Source organism: Balearica regulorum, chromosome 10, assembly GCF_011004875.1.
Source record: "Balearica regulorum gibbericeps isolate bBalReg1 chromosome 10, bBalReg1.pri, whole genome shotgun sequence".
Taxonomy (NCBI): Eukaryota; Metazoa; Chordata; class Aves; order Gruiformes; family Gruidae; genus Balearica; species Balearica regulorum.
In genome coordinates this window covers 10,575,902-10,599,627 of record NC_046193.1, presented here as the reverse complement: position 1 = coordinate 10,599,627, position 23,726 = coordinate 10,575,902, and the positions used below count along the sequence as shown (strand labels likewise).

The window sequence follows — 23,726 nt, the reverse complement described above, 5'->3', positions numbered from 1 at the left end:
TCAAATAGCAGACTTAACATAGAAAATTTTCAAGGAAAAGCTTTGTTACCTTAAATGATAATTTTAACCTTTACGATGATTTTTTTCAACAGCACAGAACTCTGCTCGTCAAGCACCTATGCTTAATGGTACAAGTAAATTTAAAAAGGAGAAGTGGTAATACATGTTTCCTGTTGGTTTTTCTTTTTTTTAAAAGAGCAACTTGCAATCTAAGTGTGTAATTGTGACTTCAATTGTTCTTAAGTTTCACTATTCCCTTTTGCATCACTTCATCCACTTGCAACATCAGTCATTTCTCTATCCCATCCTCCTAGAATTTCCAGTCAAACTCCATGGTATCTTCGCTGCTCAGTGCTCTTCTCACCTGATTGTTTATCCCTAATACTGAAAAGTGATTTGTGCCTCAGTGCTGACAGGAAGCTCACCTCTACAGTTCTCCAAGCTGACCACATGGGTTTCCTGCCCCCTCATAGTATCTAAGCACCTGCAGAACACCTTTCGATATGGCTAGCAGGCCAAACCAGAGAAAGTGATGTCAAGAACTGGTATTTAGAAGGAATGAGATGCTTGTATTTAGAAGAAATGAGACACGTAGAACCAGAAAAATTTCTTCCAGCCTTTCATCTCACTCTACTTTCCCCTAATTTACCTCTCTCCAGTCCCTAAAAATCAGTTATGTATGGCTGCCTCATCACCACATCACACTTACCCCAAACCGACTTGGACAAAAGAGGAGAGGAATCAAAGGTGCAGCTGAGACGGGATGCTACCACAGATTGCTGGGAATCTGTCTGTCTTTGCTGAAAGGGACAGTAGTAAGAGGAACATAGCAGCTAGGATAACAATGACTTTCAGGAAGGCAGCATTATAGACTCCAGGGGGAAGTGGTGCTCAAAAACAGACAGGACAGATAATGTAGCTCTTTATGAACACTTAGAATTGATTTCCTCCCAACGCGCGGAAAGAAGACAGGATCAACGGTATAGAGCATAGATATGGGAGCTGAAGTCTAAGGCCTAGCTCTTAAGAGCAGCCCAAGTGAGACAGTTAGAATGCAGAGGATGGGATGGATGAAGGACTAGTCATGCAGAAGGGCTCATCTGACATTTGAGAACCAGTCTGGGAAAATTCTGTGCACCCACAACCCTTTTTTTGCCACAGATTTGTTCTCATTTCTGCAGTTTTGTCATATACCTTGCTAAGATTCAGTATTTTGCAGAATATTTTATTTTTTACCTTCTCAATAGAAAAAAATAAAGGGAAGCTTAATTCCACAATCTGAAAAACCGTATTTTCTAATGGTAATAAATACACATTACAATAAAAGGAAATTACTACCAAAAATTCACAAAGAAACACAACACAAAGAGAGGCACTCACGGCTACATAGGCTTTAGGTCTCAAGAGCATTGGATAAATGAAACAAGGAACACTCTACTCTGATGTTGTGGTTCATCATGCTTTTTTGGTGCCTACTCCCTTTCACTCTTCCTGTTAACTTACTAGATTACTGCCCTATCACTGGCAACAGCATCTTGTTCTAAATGAGCGTTATCATCCATATTTTCAGAAATGTGTAGGTTCAGTGACTGTGAATTTTCTAAAAGATACATGCCCTGGACAATGCAGAATAAGTTGACAAGATTTTGTTTCATACTACTAGCTTTACTTGATTCATCAAGGGAACTAGAAAGCATGGAGAAACAACACTGAAAGCATCAATATTGAAAAAAAGTACCTTTTGAGTTGGAAAGAAATCCTGTAAGAGAATAGGATTAGGAACTAACAAGCATGATTCCTCTCTGAATTGCAGCACTGAATTTTGCAGAAAATAACAACACATCCACATTCTACCATGGTTTTCATAATGCAATTTCTCATTAGCATTGTGGGAAAATGCAAGACGCAGAAGCTTCCTGCTATGGGACAATTTCAACAGTTTTACTCAAGCATAATAAAAAAATTTTTCAGGCATGTTGATAATACTTTATTTTATAAAGAACACTCATCCACGTCTATTTTCCAGAACTTGAAGCTGTAATACTTGAGAAAAACAAACAACTCAAGTATGGAAATTAGAATGTTTTCAAAACTTGTAAGTTTGGCTTAATACACTATTAGCATGTTAAACAAATATGTTAATTATTGTAATTCATACATTTAAATGATAATACCCTTACTATGCCTCAAGCATAGACCTGTATCTCAGTACTTTACACTTTAAACAAGCTGCACTTTAACTGACTTTACCACTTCTGATTATATAAAATAAATATACAAGATATTCCTCCCATCATAATTCTTCTTCATGCAAGGTCACAGAGTTCTTTCTAAAGGCTTGTTTACCAAAGCAGATAAACTCTCTCCTCCCTCTTTTAAGATGCCAGCAAACAAAGCTCATACTTCAAAGACTACATTAAAAAAGTAAGCTCTAGTACAGCTAATACTCTTTTAATTGCTCAAAAATACAATGCATCAGGAAAATAAGGAGCTAATATCCACCAACCAAAGTGCTGACAGTATACGCATAAACTAAAAAAAAACCCTTGCTAAGTAGTTAAAATGGCCTTCAGACCTACTTTCTCATGGACAAAACTAAAGCAAACTGCACTCCTGGCCAGCTGTAAGAGCAAATGCAGAGCATGGAATACCTGTCTGATTTTGTGGTAATGTATTACTGGTGTTCTTTTCTTCCACTGTAATGGGACAATTCATCAAGAACTTTAAAAAGCACAGCAAGAAATTCTACGGCACTCAGAAGTTTTTTTAATAACCCTTCTAGTATTTGAATGAGTGCAAGGAAAATTATAAAGACCATGAAAGAAACAATGATGGGCGGGGGGGAACCCTGGAAGATCAGTAGCAGGTTGGTCCTCTCCATCCACTGTAGGATCTCTAGCTTTATGGAAAGGAAACCCCAAGAAGAGTTAAAAATCATAAGAGCAAAGACTAAATTGGCCCATTTTTTATAATTGACTCAGTACACTCACTAAAATCCTTTTTATTGTGCTAGCAATTGCACAGCCACTGGTATTATTAAAATTGCAAAAATCTGACCCCTTCCTGTGTTCCCAAATATTTGTTTTGCTTGTGTGTTCTTTTCACCATGTTATTTGTTAGTTTAGCATTCAACCAGAACTTTCAAAAAGTTTCAACTTCTCATCAGATTGAAGAGACTTCCCACAGAGCGGGTTTGCCACCTCTTTTTTTTTTTCCTTCTTACTCATGTTTCTACTCTCTCTCATCCATTAAATATAACCAGTTTAAAATAAAAATGCAAGTTGGCTGTGCCTGTAAATACAATAATTAAGTTTTACGATAAAAAACACTTTCTGTCTGTATGTAATCACAGATTCTCATTCTAAACCAGACCCTGCCATAAAAGCTCCTTATTCTCAATTCCCCACTAAAACAGCATTTACTGTTTTGTTAGTAAATGCTAACAGTAGGTTAGCAAACAGGTTGCAATGTCATATTACTAATTCTAATCAACAGCTTGGGACTCAGATATATAATAGCTACCTATACACGCACCCTTAGCTTTCAGTTACAGACTAAATCAAAGTACTTAGTATTTGCCATGGACATGAACATTTACACATAGGCAGCTATTGTGGCACCAAGTCACTTGTTAAGCCACTGAAGCTTTATCAGCTGTAAGAATGCTTAGTTCCTGCACAGTCCAGGAACAGAAACTTCAAACAAAAAATATTCAAGAGGTTTTTTGTTTTAAAAAAATAAATCACATGCAAATGCCTTAATTCTGGAAGGTCTTAAAAAAAAAAAAAAAAAGGCTAAATAGATTCAGATCACCAGATTTTTATTCTATAATTGCAAAGTAACTTGTCATTCTGGTCTAATGGAGAAATCACAGTTGCATAGTGTCTCACCAAACAGCTTTAACCATGATGGTATCAGAAAAGTTATCCTTATTACTAACAACAGTGACCTCATTAAACAATCACCAGGCAAGAGCTCCCTTTTGGAGGCAAATAATGGACCTCTCTATTGTCTGTCACTAAGAGATTATACAAATTACCAACTCTGAGCACTGTCAACAATTAAACAGCACCTTCATCTAGCACAACTAGGACCTGGTCCACAATCACAGCTACCTCATGAAAAGGTAGCTTGGAACACCTCAGCAGGAGCGCAGCATGGAAAATGTAAAATTATTACATTTTCCAAACATTCACAAGCATAAGCAAGCATTTACTATTTCTTAAATCCTTCTATTGTCTGAAAACTGTTGCTCTGGATAGGAGTGAATAGTTTCCACTCATCTTTGTATAAAAACTGTCTAAAGCAATATTTAAAGCAGAACTATATAATATACCTTCTAGACTTAATTTGAGGCATGACACCAGCAAGCAGATCCAGTCACTGAAATAATGTTACAAGATTACAGGTATCCTAACACTAGACTCAAAACTACATCTTCATAAAAGGGTTTTAAAGGATACTGCAAAGCAATTATTTTTGTAAATCTTTTGGAAACAAAACTGCAATTAAAATAAAGGAAGATGTGTACAGCAAGTTTAAACTATAAAACACATCAAAGAGAGTACAAGTTACAGATCTCAAAAAAAAGACTAGTCATCAAGATCCTTTAATATTAGTTTATAAAACATGTCATCATCTCAAATTCATCCTGCAACACCCATCCTGGGAAGGCTCAACATAAAGCTATGTGGGAAAGGGAAGAAGAAAATTGAGCATGTTTTCATTTGATCAACCAGAGGAGACCCAAGAAACCCAGCTATCTGCATAGGAAATTGTTCAACTGCAGGCACATTTACACCAGGCTGTGAAGCAGGCAAAACCCCCAAACAGGATGACCTAAAGAGCCCACAGGAATGCAATCGGGATGTCCCAAAGTGGCTCAAAGAAAGAGGGATGGCTGTGTTGGTGCAGTGCTTTGCCAGATTAACCCTTCCCAAGCTCCCTTCTGGAACATGGGGTCAGAGCAAGTCAACCTGCAGCTAAAATGTAGATCTGCATTAAATTTATCAGGATGCAATATTCTGCAATAGGACATATCTGTAATCTGTCCTGACTTCAGTAGGTGAGGCAACATGTACACAGATTCCAAAACAAAAAACAAGGTTTGAGAGAAAGTTGTCCATGTGTGTCAATGCAATGCATTTGCTCAAGTACAAAAAACACCTAGTACATTTTCCCTTCTGTTTACATGACAGTTAAAGGTTATCCAAACACAGCATACATACTTTTAACTTTTTAATTAGCAGTCAGATTCATGAATTTAACTAAAAATCAGGATGACACCATATCCACACACCTTTATATGTTATAGGTAACATTATTCATTTAATAGTGGTCTATCAGTTCTTCCTTTAATAACATAGGAAGGCGTCTGTTCATAGACCAAGTCACTGGCTTGTAGTCATAGACAATATTTATATACATACCAAAAGCCCTGCTTGTACAGCACAACCAGTAGCTTTACCTAATGTTAACTAGTTACTCAGATTGCAAAAACAAATATGCCCTCTCTGTGATGATTTGTATTCCAGGCTTTCTCTTACTGCTGTTGGAAAATGCAGTCTAGGAAAAGTTCTCAAAGAGGAAGACTGAAAAAAATAATTAATTTCCCCTTTGAGTTCTTAAAAAGGAAGTAGTGGTTGAGAGCTGTAAGTGAAAGTGTTGTATTATTTCCACGCTTATGGAATTAGGAGTGGAATTAGGAACATTCTTATGTCTTTCACTCAGTGCTTCTTTTCCTCCAAGTAAATTTTAAGAGAATTCTAAGTTACACTATAAAAGATGTACTCCAGGTATTTCATAATACTAAGTTATATAAATATATATACACACACAGAGATGCTGAAAGTTCAGAACATAAGACAATAGCAAACACAAGCCAGCCTAGCAAATACGCCTGACCCTAGCCTCAGAAGTTTATTTGTTGGTAGGGATTAATTCTGTATCCAAAATTCTATCCCAAGTCCACAAGCAACCTAAACTAACTGGACCTGCTGTGGAGCAGAGGATGAAACTGGATTATCTCCAGAGGTCCATACCAACCTAACTTAGCCTCTGACAGTACATCCATGTCATAGAATTTGGCTGTCCTTGTTCATAGTATTGTAACTTCCCTTAAAGTAAATACCACCCTAACTATACATAATGACTTACAGTTCTGGAATCCATAGAAACAAAAGAAACTTCATCAAACCTATACTTTGTCCCTGAATAATACATGATTATATTGACTCCACATAGCCTTAAAAATCCTCTGGCATTCCACAAGAGGAATCCCTGGAATGGTAGCAAGAAAACAACAAGGAGCTGCAATTACCTACCGATATCAAACACCTGACAAAATAGTTGGCTGCAGAACGGATTCTTTCACAACCAGATATAAAAAGCAAAGGTTTTTATTAAATAACAAAATTTAAAATGTGACAAATTACAAATAATTACGTCTCCCAAAAGCAGAAAACAGCAATGCCAGAATAAAATCATAAGCAGTAATACCACGGAAACTGATTTGCAATGCTATTCAACTATTATAGCTAACAACCAAAAAAAGAGAAAAATTACTATTAATTTTGCCAAGAATTACTGAGAAAGGTCACCAGAAATTTAAAAAGGCGAACGGGTAGGCAGGCTAAAAGCCTGGCTTTGCAAAACCAAGAGATCGGCTTCTACCCTATACAGTCAAGTGTTACATTTCCAGAAAAGCAATTAAAAAATAGAAAGTGAAGCAAAGTCATCAAAATCTGCTGGGGGGAGGTGTTAAACAAGCAAAAAACCTCCTACAGAACATTAATAATATTGCATCAAAGACAAAGTTTTTGAAAAAAAATATCTATGTTTAAACTTAATCTTGCTCAACATCCAGAAAAGGAACAAATATGGAAAAGTGCCAGTTAAAAGCAAAAACTGCCACATCAGATAAGACTAATGGCATATGCAAATAGCAGCAGCCAGTACCAAATGTCTTCAAAAGAACCTGCTGTACAAATTATCTATTTGGCCCATAACAGAGCTTTTCTTTGATTTGAAGCATAAGCATTTCTATTCCTTCCTTTAAAAAGGTTATTACTCAATACAGTTACAAGCGTCCACAACTCTTGTATCTTAAGCTCTTGCATTCTTTTTATGGAAGAACTATTATTACAACTGTAATTATGACAATATACAGCATTAATAACTTGTTCTTAGCTTTATTTTCAATAGTCTCTTAATACAAGAACAAAAGGTCACTTGTCTGTTCTTATACAGCTTCTGTATCTATCTCAGATGTCGCATGTTTCCTATACTGAAATCTTTCTGTCAATTCAAATGTGTGGAAAATACTATCATATGAAAACCAAAACTGAACAAGATGTTCCAACCAGGGATGAACTTACTTTAACAGTAGCCCAATACTGTCAATATTTTTGTATTTAGTTACAAGTTCTCACTATTTTACAGTATTAGGCTCAATCACAAATGTTCTATCTTATCACCAATTCTTCAGTTTTTTCAATGGTTGATTACTGTTATTTTATAACCTAAAAAGGTCTAAGAATAGTTCATATTTTCCTCCAGTATGCACCACAGTTCAACTATCAATACTGAAACGTTCCTTAGCTTTTCAAAGGTATTATAAATGCCTCATGCCCTTAACTACCCTTGACTAATCTCGGTACTTTTTATATTTAATTTTTACATGTTTACTAAAGTAAAAAAAGTCAAATTCCTGCTAGTGTTTTCTGTGGTTTTCCACTCAACTACAGTGTTACTACAGGACTTTGGACTTTCTATTATAAGCCTGCTTGGAAGTTCAGCATTTATTTGTCCCTTCTCAAGACTGACATAAACTCTAAGACATTGCTCAATCACATACATGTGTGTCTGGTACAACATAACACAAAAATTGTAGCCGATTAAGTGCCTGGCCCCATCACAATTATTTTCCTTTTCAAAAAAGAAACTGTTCTGGGTCTCTGGCAGACAGGTATGTCTTCTTGCAGGGGCTTAAGATGGTACAGTCCAATCCATCTCTCTGCCTCAGGTTCCCACTCCTAAAGCAGACTGAAAAAACATTTGTCTATACTTGACAAAAACATGACAATACTGCAAGCCTTCTTCCACCAATTCTGCCACAAGCAGAAGTGTTTCTGGAAAGAGACACAAGTTGGGAATGTTAATTCATTGTCACAGCAATATTTAACTAAACTTGAAGCTCTTAGACAATCCAAACTCTCAGCAAGTGAGCAACATTAACAGGAAGCAATTATTGATGTGACTCAAAAGAAAATCCAGAGGCAACAAACAATCGTATAATTTAGTAGCAATAGCCTGTAAAATGCTAGCTTTCAGAACGGAGACAGCATTCTTCCCTTCACTTGGCAGGTTCCACAAACAATAATCATTTTCATTTTATATTATCTATTAAAAGAAATTACAAAAACCAAAATGCAACAAATCAGCTGCATATTTGTCTACACATTTTGCAGTTTCAGCTAGATCACGTTCAAATCGACACAACCAAAGTAGCACACTGACCCAGTTAGACACTACTAACCCACGTGGCCCTGTACAGCACACACAAATTCAGTTACTTTAATTAGATAACAAAGCAACCCAAACTGTTCAAATTCAGTAAGAAAAATGAGAGGGCAAAGCCAAATAAAAAAATATTTCTCCAGTGTAATGTAAATCCACCTGCAAATGATCAATGGATTGCTGCAACTAACAAGTAAAAGAAAGTAAAAGTCAAAAAGAATTTTATATAATAGAAAGCATATTAGGGAAGCAAGGTTTTACATTTATAAGCACGGGATCAGGAGCAAACCCAAACCATCCATTAGAGACCTAAGGAAAACACATTTATTGACTTCATTACTGCTAAGTAACCTGATTCATTTGAGGTTTGTAAAAATTCATTGCAAATACAAAAGGGATTTTTGTTTGTTTTTAAAACCTGATCAATGTGTTGGTGTTCCTGGCGCAGGATAGATGCATCATGACTGCAATGGATCAGCTCCAAGAATTACAGTATTAGCTCTGCAGCAGTGGCTCTAGATGGTATCTCTGCAGGGAAATCCTTGTCAGCAGTAACGTACCTCTACTATAAATGGACACCAGCACTCCTACGCTGGCTTCTAACAGAAGTATGGTGGTGAAGTTTGCCGAAACCAAGAACTCCCTACCCCATACTACTCCTATGATCATATCAGTATCATATCATTATCAATTGGATAGTTCATTCATGGTGAAGAGCACTTACATAAAAATATTAACAGGTGTATGTAACGGCTGGCTGACATCACCCTCTTACCGAAAACATCTAAGCACTGAAATTTCACCTTAGTGCATTATAGCAGATCCCAGGTCAGTCTCTCAGGGCACTTGGAATAAACATCCAATGTTTGGAAGATAAAGTGTCTCCTCTACAGAGACTGCAGTCTATAAGCCCACAGCAACATCAAAAGTACTGAAAAATAAAACATTTGTTCAGCTCTCAAAGACAACAATCATAATAGAAAGCTGAAAAGATGTAATAGAGGAAAAACAAATAGCAGACATGGTATCTACCAAAAAAAATGCTACTGATACATGAAAAATTGAACATCCCTTACTTAGATCAGCACCAAATAGCCCAGAGTATCATAGAGGAATCTCTATAGGAAGCAGCTAGAAAAAAAACCCCCTCCCATTGAAATCCTGCAACCACAAAAAACATTTTTCATATCCCACTAAAATTTGTAAGATAGATTTACTAAAATACTTCTGAACAAACAGGATGTCCAGAGAAGATGTCCTGTACTTCTTGAATCTTGCCAAATTCCTGATCTCCACAAAACATTCTATGTAATACTAAGTGAGCAACAAATTTCCTTTTTAGAAATTCTTTCTTTCTTCCATTGTCAATATACTTTTATCCCTAGTACAATACAGCAAGAAAAGAGAGCATCTAATCTTTCAACTCCTGTTTATCAATGTATTTCTTGCATTGGTGGTCCAAAATTAGATGCACTATCTGACACACAGTCTAACAAGCTGCAAGGGGTTCTTCCTTCCCAAGCGCAGGACTTGACATTTGTCCTTGTTCAGACTCCTGAGGTTCCTCCCTGACCGTTTGTTCAGCACGGTTAGGTCCCTCTGGATGGCAGCCCTGTCCTTGAAGATATCAACTTGTTCCTCAACACACCAACGCTCCCAGATTTGGTGTCATCTTCAGACTTGACTAGAATATACTTCACCACGCCATTCAGGCATTGATAAAAATATTAAACAGGTCAGGTCATAATATAGACTCCTGCAGCATTCTGCTTGTTACCAGCATCTACATAGAGCACCACCTATTGACCACTACCCCCCAGCTTGATCCTCAAACCAGTTTTATTTTACTCTAGTTGTTCATACATCCAGACTGCAGTGCCGTAACTTAGAAGACCATTGTAGGAAACAATCAAAAGCCCTGCTAAAGGCAAGGTAAATAGTGTGCATTGCTCTCCCATGCCCACAAATCTAGTCATTTTATCATACAAGGCAATCAGACTCATCAGACATGATTTATCCCTGCTAAATCCATACTGACCATTACCAAATCATCTTCTTCACCTGCCCAGAAAACTGTTCCCAAAACCAGGGACTCAAACAAAGCTAGCTAGCCTGTAATTCCCTGGCTGCACCTTTGGGGTTGTTGTTTTGGGGTGTTTGTGTTTGGTTTTTGTTTTGTGTGGCTGTTTTGGGTGTTGGGGGGGGGGGGGGGGGGGGGCGGACGACACGTGATGGCAAGGTTTGTTTGTTTTCTTTAGAGAGGGTGCTCCCTGCAGGAAGTGTAGTGTAACAATATTCTCTCACATATTTTAAGCCTAGAAGCCATAAAGCACAGCCTTAATAAATTTCATTTGCTATCATGTGGACTCTTTGGCTTTCAATTTACTAGTTAGCATTTCTGTAACCAAGATTCAATTCAAACCCATTTTGAAAACAGTAGTATTAGCTACCACCCTAACACAGAAACTTGTGCCTACACTTTTTTTTTTTCAATTGTTAAAAATGACCAGTTATTTGGAGTCCTATTGGTGTAAGAAAATACTTCTCACAGTTTCTCAGGGCCTTTGGTAAATTGTGGCAATGGATTCTCTATAAAAGGTACTTAAAATAGCCACTCATAACAATCTAAGTCACTGAATAATTCCAATTTTTGAAAGCCTGGATATCTCTTGGAAACTTCACGTTTCTACTAAAAGCTTCCATCACATCTGCCAGAAGCATTTCAGCCTAGGAGAAGTCACACACAAATTCTCAAGGGTTTTCAACTTATTTTAAAAACAAAACAAAAATAATAAAAAAAGTTTAAGACTATTTCAATTAAGCAGTTTTTACAGAGTTTCTGCCCATATGGACTGATAGAAGCCGAACATTTAGATTTTCTGAACTATAGCCCACTTTTTCTTTTGCTTTGATTCACACTTTTTGGAACAGTCCACGCTCAGCACAACATCCACTTCCTACGTATCTAGTGACTCACTTTTCCAGGCATCTCTTAGAAATCATTAACTTGTAATTACTCAAAAAAAAAATCAATTCTAAGCATAAGCTTCTAATGTTATTGTTGTCTGAAGAAATTCACAAGGAGATATCACCTTGTTTCTACAAACACAAGCAAAAAGAGGGATTGCTTAGTAATACTTTTCTAGACAACCAGTGCACAGAAAAAGTCCGAGTACAGATATTCCCCCATCACCTCCTTCCATCTTACACATTTTTAGGCTTACATATTATGTTAAAAATACTTTTAAAAACAAATCCAACTTTAAATATCTTCTTTTAATTGCTATTTACTGGTGATCTTAAAGACTCATCCTACTTTTATCCATAATAAAGTTGGTGTTACATAGACATTATCTCCTTTAGGCATGTAACTTTTCCATGCATAATTAAAATGTCTTTATACCAAGTAAACATTCTTATCTTTCAACTCTAAGTAACATGTCATCTTCAACTTGGTCTATTTATGTGACATACTTCAGCCTAAGCCTACCTCTGCCTCAAAAAAAATTGTATACTAGTTTCCTTGCCACCGCTTACTGATGCTCCCTCTCTTCGGTTTCTACCTTTCTTTACAGATTATGCTGATATAATTGTTTGCAGACTATGTAGTAAACAGGGTCACTCACATGATTCACTGAAACAAAACAAAACTCCAAACCCTCAAGAAAAAAATATAAGTTATTAGAGTACAACTGAAAGGCAGCTCAAGAGGCAGCACAGAGACTGGACTGACTGACAATGCCAGAAACTAGTATTGCCAAAGTCCACAACTTATGAAACTGCAGCCCCAGATCATTCATGAACTATTTTCAATTATTTGAAGGTTTCTCTTTGTTACTAAACTAAAATTCCAAGGTCTTAACTTTCATAAAACTCAGAACAATAAAAGCCCTATATATAAGCTTCTAAGAAATGTTTACAAATACTGTGGCAAAAAGATTTTATGCAGGTTTAAATACAGATCATTGATAGGATAATGACATATTCCTAAATGACATGTACTTATTAGAAGTTCTGTAAACAATGATAATAAACATTCCTGCGTGCAAATGTTCTGGCATTAGCTTTATGTTTTTGTTTGTACTTTGAAAACACTACTTTCTTTAAAGTAGTTTTTGCCATTAAGATGTTATTTACTGACAACTTCTACCTGCTTTTCAAAACAGAATTTTAGATCTATTATTTCTAATGATGCATTTCCTCCAACTATCTCACAATTTACCATGCAGATATTCCAACAGATGAAAAAACAGGCCATATTGCCAAGAAACAAACACAGAATCCAAAATTCTCCATACTGCTGTATAAATGCTTCAAACTTTTTCCACTACCACAACATCTACCATGCAAAATTTAAAGTAATGTATTCCTATGTCTGATCTTAAACCTCCTCTTTAGTTGATCACTATGGCTACTGATCCAGACACTCACCCAGGCGATTTTCATCAAGACCTCCATCAAACCCTCACATGATGGCATCTGAAGAACTATCACATACCATCCACTTATTTACTACTACTAAGTTACTATTTTAGGTCAGCTAGATAAAGTGAATAAGCATATAATTTTTTGACCTGTATTAGAAAAACCAAAGCTAACACATTTTGAAACAAACAAAAACCCCATAGCTAACTTTTAAGTTTGTCTATTAGTTAGCAGACTTGCTTAACGAACTCAATGCTTTGTCAAATTAACCATCTTTAATAGCTAGATTATTTGTAACCGTAAGAGAGCACATGGGGGTCTTAAAATCTTTATAATTCATAAGAATTGTTGATAAAAAGCTACATGCATAACACTTCTTAATTTAAAAACATTACAATAAATTGGAACATTTTTACTTTGTTGAGTCAAACAAGAAAGGTTAAAAACTAAGCTTAAACTAAAAATTATTTCACATACTGAAGTTTCCTAAACCATCCAAGAAGGTACATCGCATACACAACAGAGCCAAAATAACATGCTTAATGAAACACTAATACAGATAGCAGTTTGCACAATTACGTGCAGGTAACTTGAAAGCCATGCCATAACCCAGCCTTAAGAAATTAAATGCTTGTCTTGTCCCATCATGCCCAGGTATTGCATAACATAGGATAGTTAACAATGGAAGGTTTAAGAACTTTGACTGCATTGTACTGTTCCTCATGCTGTGTCATACTACTAAATAATACTGCATTAATTACAGACCATATTATTCTTAAAAGCAAGAGCTACACTGACCGCATTTCATAGAAAGGCATGCTGCGAAGCTAAAAAACAGAGCTGATTTAGAGCATATGAATTTCTAGGGCAGAACATCAATATATCCGAGGGGAAAAAAAAAATACAGTGCTGAGCAACTGAAATCTATGCTTTGGTCATTTCTTGCTGGATATTTAAAATTAATTTGACAGTCATCAAGTAAAGTAACTTTACTTGTCCCAGTTCAATCCCTAGTGGACAAAACATGCACTACAGAACCCCTAAATTTCACTTAACAAGATAGTTAACCTTATGAGAGAAACAGTTAAGACAACATGGAATATATTTAAAAGCCATTTTCATTATCAGTGAGAAAACATCATGTAAGCCATTTGTTACACTCCTGTTGCCAGTAATAAACCTTTTACCAGACCCAAACAACAAAATACTCTTTACAAAATTTCAAAAGGGCAAGTAAGAAGAGTGCCAAACCCAGTTTTTTTAAATCTGTTTTTTGACACTTCTTACAGTGAGATTTATTTACATGCTCAGATTAAATAGTAATTTCTCAGCATTTGAAAAAATACTATTACATCATTATATTCATATAAGCCTGCGCTTTCAGATTTGTATTACTCACCTCAAAATCACCTACTTCCAGCAATGAATAATACACATGCAAATTTTTCAGTACTTATCACCATTTTCAACTGTTACCTTTATGTACTTTTAATTATATTTAAAGTTTCTGCTTAGTAAGAAATTATCAACTTACCTAAAAAGTAATAATTTTAACTATAACACAAATCCTTCTCCTGCCACACGAAACCATATTTATTACAGCAAAATCAAAGTGATCTGCAATTTACACGGACTTCCTAAAACAAACGTGTAGTTCATTATTTTTAAATGAAGAAAACATCTTACCTTGCCTGTCTTGTGATCAAACCAGACAAGAGCGTGGTTCCTGGACAGCACCTTACAGTCAAAAGTTGCATTATTCTGAGCTGGCCGGCAGCGAGCCACTGAACGACCGATCTTGACGGGCTCGTCCAGGTAGACATGACGCTCCTGAAATGGATGAGAGTTCGGGCGGCAAGTGAAGATGGCCAAAGCTGAAGGCATCGAGGACAGATTGGGGTTGCCACACCGACCAGAGATGAAGAGAGCCTCTTCTGATGCAAAGTGTCCTCCACAATTTTTAACCCAAACCTCCACAGCAACTTTATATTAAAGCAGAACAAACATTATCGTAGGAGAGGCCTAGCAACTCATTATTTCAGTGTGTAAACTAATTCTGGCAATAATCCAGTGAAAAAGCCCCATTATGTCTTTTAATAATACCAGCAGTGGCCCAAAAAAAGTCTAAAATGTACAACTGTCAATCCATCCTCCTCTGGAAGAACAGGAACAAGCATCTGATTCTTTCAAAGAGAAGCAAAAGCTCCTTGAAAGAAGGATAGAATGTCTTAAATCCAAGTAGATGAGTCATACAAGTACTTTTGTTTGTAACCTCAACTGCCTTCTTTCCCCCCTCCTTCCGTAAACAACACTGACCAAAATTCTGACCAATGCAACATGGAAGCAAGGCAAGGTTTAGGGAAGCGGGATGAGGGAGAAGGATTAGCGTCCTCTCTCACAGCACACAGAACAGGAGCTGGAAGCCCTCACTCCACAACAGGGATCTAGTCGCTTCACAAGGCAATCCACATTTCACCATCTTCATATATTAACCCAAAGCAGAATAGGTGGTGCTCAACTTAGGATGGGGTATGAGAGCTATACTGTTTTCCTCCCCTACAGCAGATAAAGCTGAACTAGTCTACAGTTTCAGGCAGCCACTCAGATAAGGAACTTGATAAGGCATGGAGAGGGCTTCAAACTCTCCTTCTCTTGGGGACAAACCAACGCGTAGGAAGGGTCCTTCGGGGACGGCCTACGAGGTGCACTGACAGGTTGCTCCCAGGCGGTGCCCGCGATGGCTCTGGCTAGCAGCAGCGGGCAAGCGTCCCTCCGCGGCGGGTCGGCTGGCGGCGGGTCTGCCGGCGGGCGGGGGCGCGGGGGCCGGCGGAGGAGGGAGGCGAGCAGGGGGCTGCTCCAGGAAGTCTCTGCCAGAAACCCCCGGCGCGGGGAGCGGCGGGCCGGGAGAGGCGGCGTCCCCTCCGCTCCGCTCAGCCCCTCCGCAGGTGGCTGCGCATGAGGAGGGCCCGCTCCTCAGCCCCCCGCGCTCTCCGCCCGCCGAGCGCGGCTCCGCTGGTCCGGCGGCGGCCGGCCCTGCAGCGGCGGGAGAGGCCTGACGGCCGGGCCCGGACGCCTCCCGCTCAGTAGCTCTGCCTCTCAGGCAGCCGCCGACCACGAAAACTTTCCTCCGACCTGCAGAGCCGAAAACAAACCGGGTCAGACGCGTCCCTCGCCCGGCGCGGCCCCGCTCCTCCCACCCCGGCCTAGCGCTGCCCGGCCCCGAGGGAGGCACGGGACGCACCAGGGCTCCGCTCCCTTCCTTACCTTCAGCGCAGCGGCCGCCATAGTGACTGGAAACCTACCCGGTGTAGCAGCCGCGGCGCTGCCGGGGAGGGGCGGGGGTCGGGGAGGAGGGCAGGCGGTGGCGGGGGGAGGAGCCGTCCTCAGCGGGGCCTGACCAAAGAGAAGGCGCGGCGGCCGCCTCCCGTCTCCGCGCCGGCAGCTGCGCAGGCGCGGGAAGGGGAGCTGCGCAGGCGCGCTGCGCCCAGTGAAGCTGCGGCAGTGGCCGAGGCCCCGCCCTGTTGCCGCTACCGCTCTCTTCCGGGTTGCATAGGGTTGGGGGGGGCAGTCGGAGGGAGGGGGCTGGGCCTGTGAGGGGAGGTGGGCGGCGAGCTGTGAGGGGTGAGGGTTCGGGCGGGCGTGTGGGGGGGCGAGCGGCCTCCTGTGAAGCGGGAAAAGGGGTGAAGGGCTGCTGCGGAAGGGCACAGCTAGGACGCGTTAGCAGGTGGGAGCGGGGGCAGGTGTCTGAGGTGAGTGAGCCCCCGGGACCGGGTGCCGTCTCTTTCCCCTCCTCTGTTCTCCTCAGCTCTGCCTTGGGCGGGAGAGGGAGGGAAGGAGCGACCGGGGCTCGTCTGTCGTTAAGTAGGGGCGCCCTGAGGAGAAACTGGGGTCACACGTTATCAGCAGAGCCCTCATGAGAGAGCGCAGGAGTCTCCCCGACATCCTCCTGCTTTCCCCGTGCTCTTCTTGTCGTTTTATGATCCCAGGTTGAAAGTTTTGGAAGCTGCAGTGTCATTTGACGTGTCTTGGGGAGGGAGAAATGCTGGCCGTGAGTGCTTTGTCGTTTCTGGTTACAGGCTGGCAGCCGGAGCGGGGGGAACCCCTGGAGTGGTAAGTGCAGGCACAAGGCAGCGAGAAGGAAGGGTCAGGGCAGGACAGAGGTGGGGTCACTGGTGCAGTGATTTCCATCGGAAGGGCTTGGAGCATCGTCCAAGAGCATATTTATCCCTGTTTTCTAGAAGCCAAGGAAAGGTTGTTCCTTTTTCAAGGTCATACAGTGCTAGTGCCAAACAGGTCTCTCCAGTCTGAATTAATTTTTAAGTCCGTCATTCCCTATAAAGCAAACAAGCGGAGATTGTTTGATATAAGATAGATGTTGGAGTTGTGCCGGCACTATAATTACCTTGTGACAAGGTGGTAGGATTAGGGATATGGGAGGGTTTTCTGATGCCAGAAAGGCCAGGCAGGCGTGGAGGAGAGAAGTGGAGCAGGGCTGGGCAGTTTAGCCAGCAGTATGAGAGGGAAATAAGCAACAATTGAGGTAAGACAGTGTAGTGTATGAGAGAAAGCGTAGTTGCTGTGTTATTAGTTATAGCACAGAAAAATCTCAAGGTTGTCTTAATTTTTTTCTATTCTTTTTGACTGCAGTGTGATTAGGAGAGGTAATTCATTACAGCCTAGTTTTCTTCTGTTTTCTTCCACCAATCCAATGAGAAAAAGACAGCAAAACCAGGCTGTAACATCTGTGTTTGAAGCAAAGAAATGAAATCCAAGATGACAGACAAGTCTGATTTTTGAAGACAAAAAAAAGAAAGACTAATAGGTGGAAACTTTAGGACTGTATGTCCATAGTTTTCAGTTCTTCTGACAGGAGATAAACAAAAAATACCTGGCACACCACTTTGAGGCTTTCATCAGCTTGTTTACGAGATTATACTATTGTGATAAATATATCCCTAATTTACTCATTTTTAAATAAATAAAATAAATATATTTAAATAGGAATTCAGTAATGCTATTGCTTATAGCACACAAGGTGCCGTAAGTAATCAAAAGGGGGGAAGAAAGGGGTATAAAAAGACAATGAGGGAAATGGGGAATAAATTTAAGTCCATCAGGAGTTAGAGTTAAGGGAAAGAGTTGCAAAAGTAGAAATAATTGAGAACATTTTGGAATTGCAAAGGCGCAGAAAGTGGGAACAAAGAGTATTACAGGTGTTGGAATGAAAAGAATGTTTATGAGAGCATTTTTTATATTTTTGTATGCATGTTTAATGGAGAAACGAATCTGAAAGTAAGATCAAAGATTAAGAAGAATGATTACCATCTATAGGGCCTAAGAGATTCAAGTAAAAATGATAAGCTGAGCAGTGGATATATTTTTCTGATGTTCTCTGTAAGTATTTATAATTTTTAGACATTGTCATTGAGATTCAAACAAATTTCATACTGTATTGTCTGTACAGTTTCTTTCTTAAGGCTTCCTGTGACCAGTAGAACAAACTAATACCCTACATATCTGTGTCCTTTCAACTGTAAGCCACTGCCATATTATGGTATCCTGAATGCTTCTCCATCCCCTCGAGAAGTCCCGTGGGGAAGCAATGGTACATGCCAGCTGCCTTTCTAATACTTTTTGGCACTGCCAAGCGGCTCATGTAACAGCAGACTTCTACCTACTTTTCAGTGAGGGCATTAATTTGAGCCTTCCTTTTCTGTATGAGTGCCAGCTTTCGGAGAAGTTGGATGAGTTTAGTTATCTCTCAGACTTTTTAACTATTTCAAATTGCCTAATGAGTTCAATAGTTATCATGGGCAGACTCAGACTAAGTTAAAAATATAGAAAGTGTTTGCATTCTGAAATGAGGATACAATTATTGTATGGGTATTTTATGAGGTATTTGATGCTTACTAGAAAGTGTCCATCGTGGAACTGTGGAAAGCAACAAGTGGATGGAGAGAGTTCAGTATAAAATGCTGAGCGGCTGTACTGTGCTCAGCAGCAGTAAGGAGGATGTGTAAGCTCACGCTTCATTTCTGTGAACCGCCGTTTGCCACACAACCAAAGGAGGCATTGAGCTTTGGCAGCCATGTTAGGTAAGGGCAGCAAGATGCCACTTAAGTGGCCATCCTTTTTCTGGGCAGGAAGTCCACAAAAATTTTATGATAGCCATCATAGCTGAGGGCAAAACCAGCCTGCTCTATAGCCATCTTGGATAAGGGAATTGGAAGGAAGGTGGCTGTCACAGTTGTCCTCTGAAGAGCTAGTGTTTCAGGATGATGAAATGCAGCAGAGGTAGAGTTTATGTGCATACCTGCCAAACGTGGATTTTGGCTTGAGTGTGTCAAAGCGCAGGAGAGATTCTGTGTTTGTAATGACTTGATGAAAAATAAGATCTTTTGCTGAAGGAAGTGTGTTGTGAATTCTAAGTTAACTGTAACTGACTAGAAAAGAAAAACACTGAGCATCATTATAGGCAACTCAGTGCCAGATTTCTGAGTATTGTGCAATGATGATCTAAAAGGCTACCAAAATATTAATATACATCAGATTAAGATTGTCAGCGGGGAGGTGTTGTGAACCAGTTGCTTATTGGGGGATCCTGACTCAAGAGGGATTGTTACATTTGGAATTAATCCAGCATACAGTATAGCAATAGTTCAGTTTCTAGTATAAAAATTAAGATGCAAACTGATAAGGAAAATGGAATAAACAGGTAAGGAGAAAGTTGGAGATGCACAGTTTTCTACTGAGTTCTCATCCCTGAAACTCATTCATCAACAATTTACTAAATCAATTTCTCATTGATTTTCAGTAATACAACCAATTCTATATATAACTGCACTCTTTTAAGCCATACCAAATTTTAAAATATGACAGTCTATAAACGTGTTTACTGCTACATAGAGCAATGTGGAAATGTATGGCAAAGCTTGAACTGTTATTTACATCCTAATGTTGTATCTTTTGCAAAACAAACTTGCCTCAGAAGTAGCCTCAAACATTCAGAATCAAGCTGAACTGTCAAAAAGTAAGGAATTGTTTCAGAGCAAGAGGTTCATTTTCCTGGAGCTATAGATGTGTCAATTTAGAATCATAGAGTCGTTTAGGTTGGAAAAGACCTTTAAGGTCATAAAGTCCAACCATTAACCTGGCATTGCCAAGTCCACCACTAATGATGTCCCTAAGCACCGCATTTGAATGTTAACACTACAAATACTCCCCAATAGTGCGTGTTGCTGGGCATTCACAGGCATAAATGGTGTAGTTGCACTGTATGTCAAGACAGCAACCAATTCGATTGGTATTTTTGCATACCTGTTTGTCTTAAGAGCTGCATACATATACATTCTACAGATGTGTTCTCTAGCAGTGTGTTTCTGTCCATGCTAGTGTATCATGAGAAGTAAACGGAGCAAGACCATGTCCTCAGAATAATGGAGCATTACCAGAAAACAACAACAGGTCTTTGCTAATAGGTTATTTGCTGGTTTCATGATTGCATTGAAAAAGAGCCAAATTATCCTAGATGAATAAAGATCACAGATAACACGAAGCCTGTAATACATCTAAGCGCTGATTTCCACTTCAGTTTAAACTATGAACTTCGCTGCATAGTTTTTCAACCACTGTATGTAAACCACTTTGTAAAAGATTCTGCACAGATAGAGACGTTGGTTTGTATGTGTCTGGCCACTGAGTCCCTCTGCTTCCAGTGGCACGGATCACACAAAATCCTTTTTAGAAGCTCACCAAGCTCCTCCTTAAAACTTGCTAGTACTTTACTCCTCCCTACTCTTGTTGGAAAACTTAGTTCAAAACCTTGTTTCTCCGCTGATTAGAAAATTTATTCCAATTATCATTCTGGATTTATTGAATGGTGGTTACACTTTTTTTTTATTGTAGCACTATCATTATTCTCTAGTTTTAGACTTATTTTCTGTTCTCGATCTTTTAACTTACTGATTGTATGAAGAACAATTGCATTCTCTTTCAGCATTAATTTTGAAAGAATAAGCAACTGAGCTGGTTTAATCCTTTCTTGTCAGGTAGATTCTCCATTTATCTCATTTTTATTCAGACTCTTCCCTGCTCCTATTTCTAGTTATTAAAAGATACTCGTACCCAGTATACCAATGAGTATCTTGCTAACATAACAGACAATTATATTAATGTAATACACATAAAATATATTGAACACACTAATTATTTTACCTTATCTATTAAATATATGCATATGTTCTAGTTATACAAGAATAAATATATAGTCTATATATCCTATTTATATACACAATATACATTGTATAGTATGTTGATGATACACATATATGGTGTATATAAATAATGTAACATGCATACTATTAATACAGTATTATGCTAATATATAATGCATTTTACATACAATGTTTCTTCATTTCTAATGAAATTAAGTTGGTATATATAGCATTTTCACTGCTTTTTCATTTTAGTAGAATGTAGTCATCATGTAACCAGCTCTTAGTTGCTTTTCTGTTAATATGAGGTTGACTTTTTGAAATGTTTGATGTTTTCTATGGCTGTTTGAAAAATAAGGAAAAGTATTTGAAAAATAAGTATGACATTTCTGGGTTTAGTTTGTTTTAAATAAATGTATTTATTAGACCAAATCTAATTTTCAAATACAAATGAAGTATTGCTTCAAACTGAAATCTCAAGGCAGAAGGTGTAGGGGGGAAGGTGAGCTGAGCAGAAGATGTTTATCCAATTCTTTGGTGTTACTCAGTGGATATGAAGAGCCTGCACAGTCACTCCCTACTGAAGCTGATAGAAATTGGCCAGCCAGCAGCCAACTCAACATTTGCTTCTCCCTGATAGAAAGTACCCGCTGAGAGAGGTGGGATGGAACAGCAGAGATAGCAGCTGTAGGAGAAAGATAGAGGGTGGAAGAAAGCAAGATAGGCCCAAATGCTAAACAGTTTGGGCTCTTTAGAATCCAGCTGTCCCGCATAAGCCTATACTCATTTTTATTCCAGCAACTGACATCACCAGGGATGCTTTTTCTAGAAGATACTCTTCTCCAAACCCTGCCGAATACTTACATGAACAGATTGCTGTCTTTCTGCAAAATAAGACAGAGTTCATAGAGCTTTGTAATGGCAAATTCCATATGCAGAGCCTTACTATTTCATGGGACTGTATTGAAATTTGTAGACAAAGCATTCTCAATTAATAGATTCCCACCCTTGAAGTCTGTATTTTGTCCTGCACTGATATGCTTCTTGAAGGAGAAAGCAGTCTTAGTTGTTCTAGACATTACAATACTCAAAATACATGCAGAAATATTTTTATTCTTTTTCTTAAACAACTGACATCCTTTCTCACCTGAGGAAGATCATCACATTTTACCAAAACTAAAATGTATTTGAAATGGCTATGTGAAAATCTTCCTGAACTAATGTTTCCCTAATAATTGGGAATATCTCCAGGAGGCAAGAATCCTTTTTCAGTGACTTCTTTCTCAAAGATCATGTCTCTATTATTTGAACTTTCTCCTTCCAAAAGATTATTTCTGTTAAGCACCTAGTGGAATTAAGTTATTGGTTATTGTTTGTTTAACTAAATTAGCAGAGAATATCAGTCTTACTAAGTACTTTATTCTTATTATTTTACTTGTATATACTGATACTTTTTATTCATGTGAAAACTTACAAATAGAGGCTAGCAAAAACTAGAAGGGAGCGCATGATAATACTAGCTAAAATCTTGTTCTGTCCTTGATAGCAAGAATGTAAACAGTGGAAAGTATGAAAATATAAACAAGGGAAGGCTTGTAAGAAGCCATGAGATGTTATCTTTTCTGAAACCAAGTGATAAAAAGATTTTGGCCGGGCCCTGTTTCAGCTTTTAAATGGAAATACCACTGCAGAATCATTGCTCTGAGTTTAACCTGATGAAGTGAAGTCTTAGTCATGTCTTACTTTGGATAGCAATCTTTTACAGAATTCAGCAGTTAACTGTTGGAAAAGTTCGTGAATCTTACGTGGCATCATGGTAAAATACCTGAAGCAACCAGAGACAGCAAGAGGCTTCCTGTACACCCACTCCTGTTGCACGCTATATAACTCCATTCATATCTGAGTTTGTATATAAAATTCACTTTGCCGCTAATGGTATATGATAACTGAAGGCTGCTGTATCTTAAATTATTACAATGATAATTTTGTGTAGTATAATTTTGTCTGAGTTACATGTTTGTTCCTCTGTTGAGGAAATTACTGTAATGATCAAAGCGTGCTTTAATTTCTAGCAGCTTTGTTTTGATAGATAAAAAAAATGTTGTTAATGGGTGTTAAGGAAACATTGCATCTGAACAGCCATAAATTTTCTATTAAGTATGTATAGATGTGGTGTCTTGGTTTTAATATTTACAACTTCTATTGGGAAAAAATGGCATGTAGTAATTCAGGCAAGCAGCCTGTCCGCATCTGCTACGGTTGAAGCTGTTCTGGTAGCAGTCAACCAAAAGTCTGGTGTGAAAAGCTAAATAATAAGAGTTACAGTTTAGGAGGGGAGTGGTGGTGATTTTTATTTTGTGTGTGTGTTTAATAACATAAGTATATAGCCCTTTCAATTCCACAGAATGTTTCTACTACTGAAATATAAATGGGACATGATCTATGCTGAAAGAATATTTGAGAGCTCTTACATTATTAAATAAAGAGCTTGGCTTTTGGCTAAGACACTAAAATAGGTTTTAAAAGATTAGGATGCTTTCACTTCTATTATTCCAATTTCCTGTGCAGTCT

At 38.7% G+C, this 23,726-nt stretch overlaps 1 protein-coding gene across 27 annotated transcripts in view; it reads right to left on the bottom strand.

Annotated features, from left to right (window-relative positions):
• Positions 1-16,377, bottom strand: part of SLMAP (sarcolemma associated protein) — an 89,091-nt gene extending 72,714 nt beyond the window's left edge. For 16 of the 27 annotated variants that reach the window (XM_075762047.1, XM_075762046.1, XM_075762038.1 and 13 more), the window contains exons 1-2: positions 16,207-16,360; positions 14,629-16,074 (exon numbers count right to left, since the gene is read on the bottom strand). In XM_075762047.1, coding sequence (XP_075618162.1) covers positions 14,629-14,826 — 198 coding nt within the window. In that variant the 5' untranslated portion in view covers positions 14,827-16,074; positions 16,207-16,360. Of the gene's footprint in view, positions 1-14,628; positions 16,075-16,206 lie in introns of all 27 variants that reach the window. The other 11 variants (XM_075762035.1, XM_075762040.1, XM_075762043.1 and 8 more) reach the window with 2 other exon arrangements.
• Between the last annotated feature and the right edge of the window lie 7,349 nt (positions 16,378-23,726).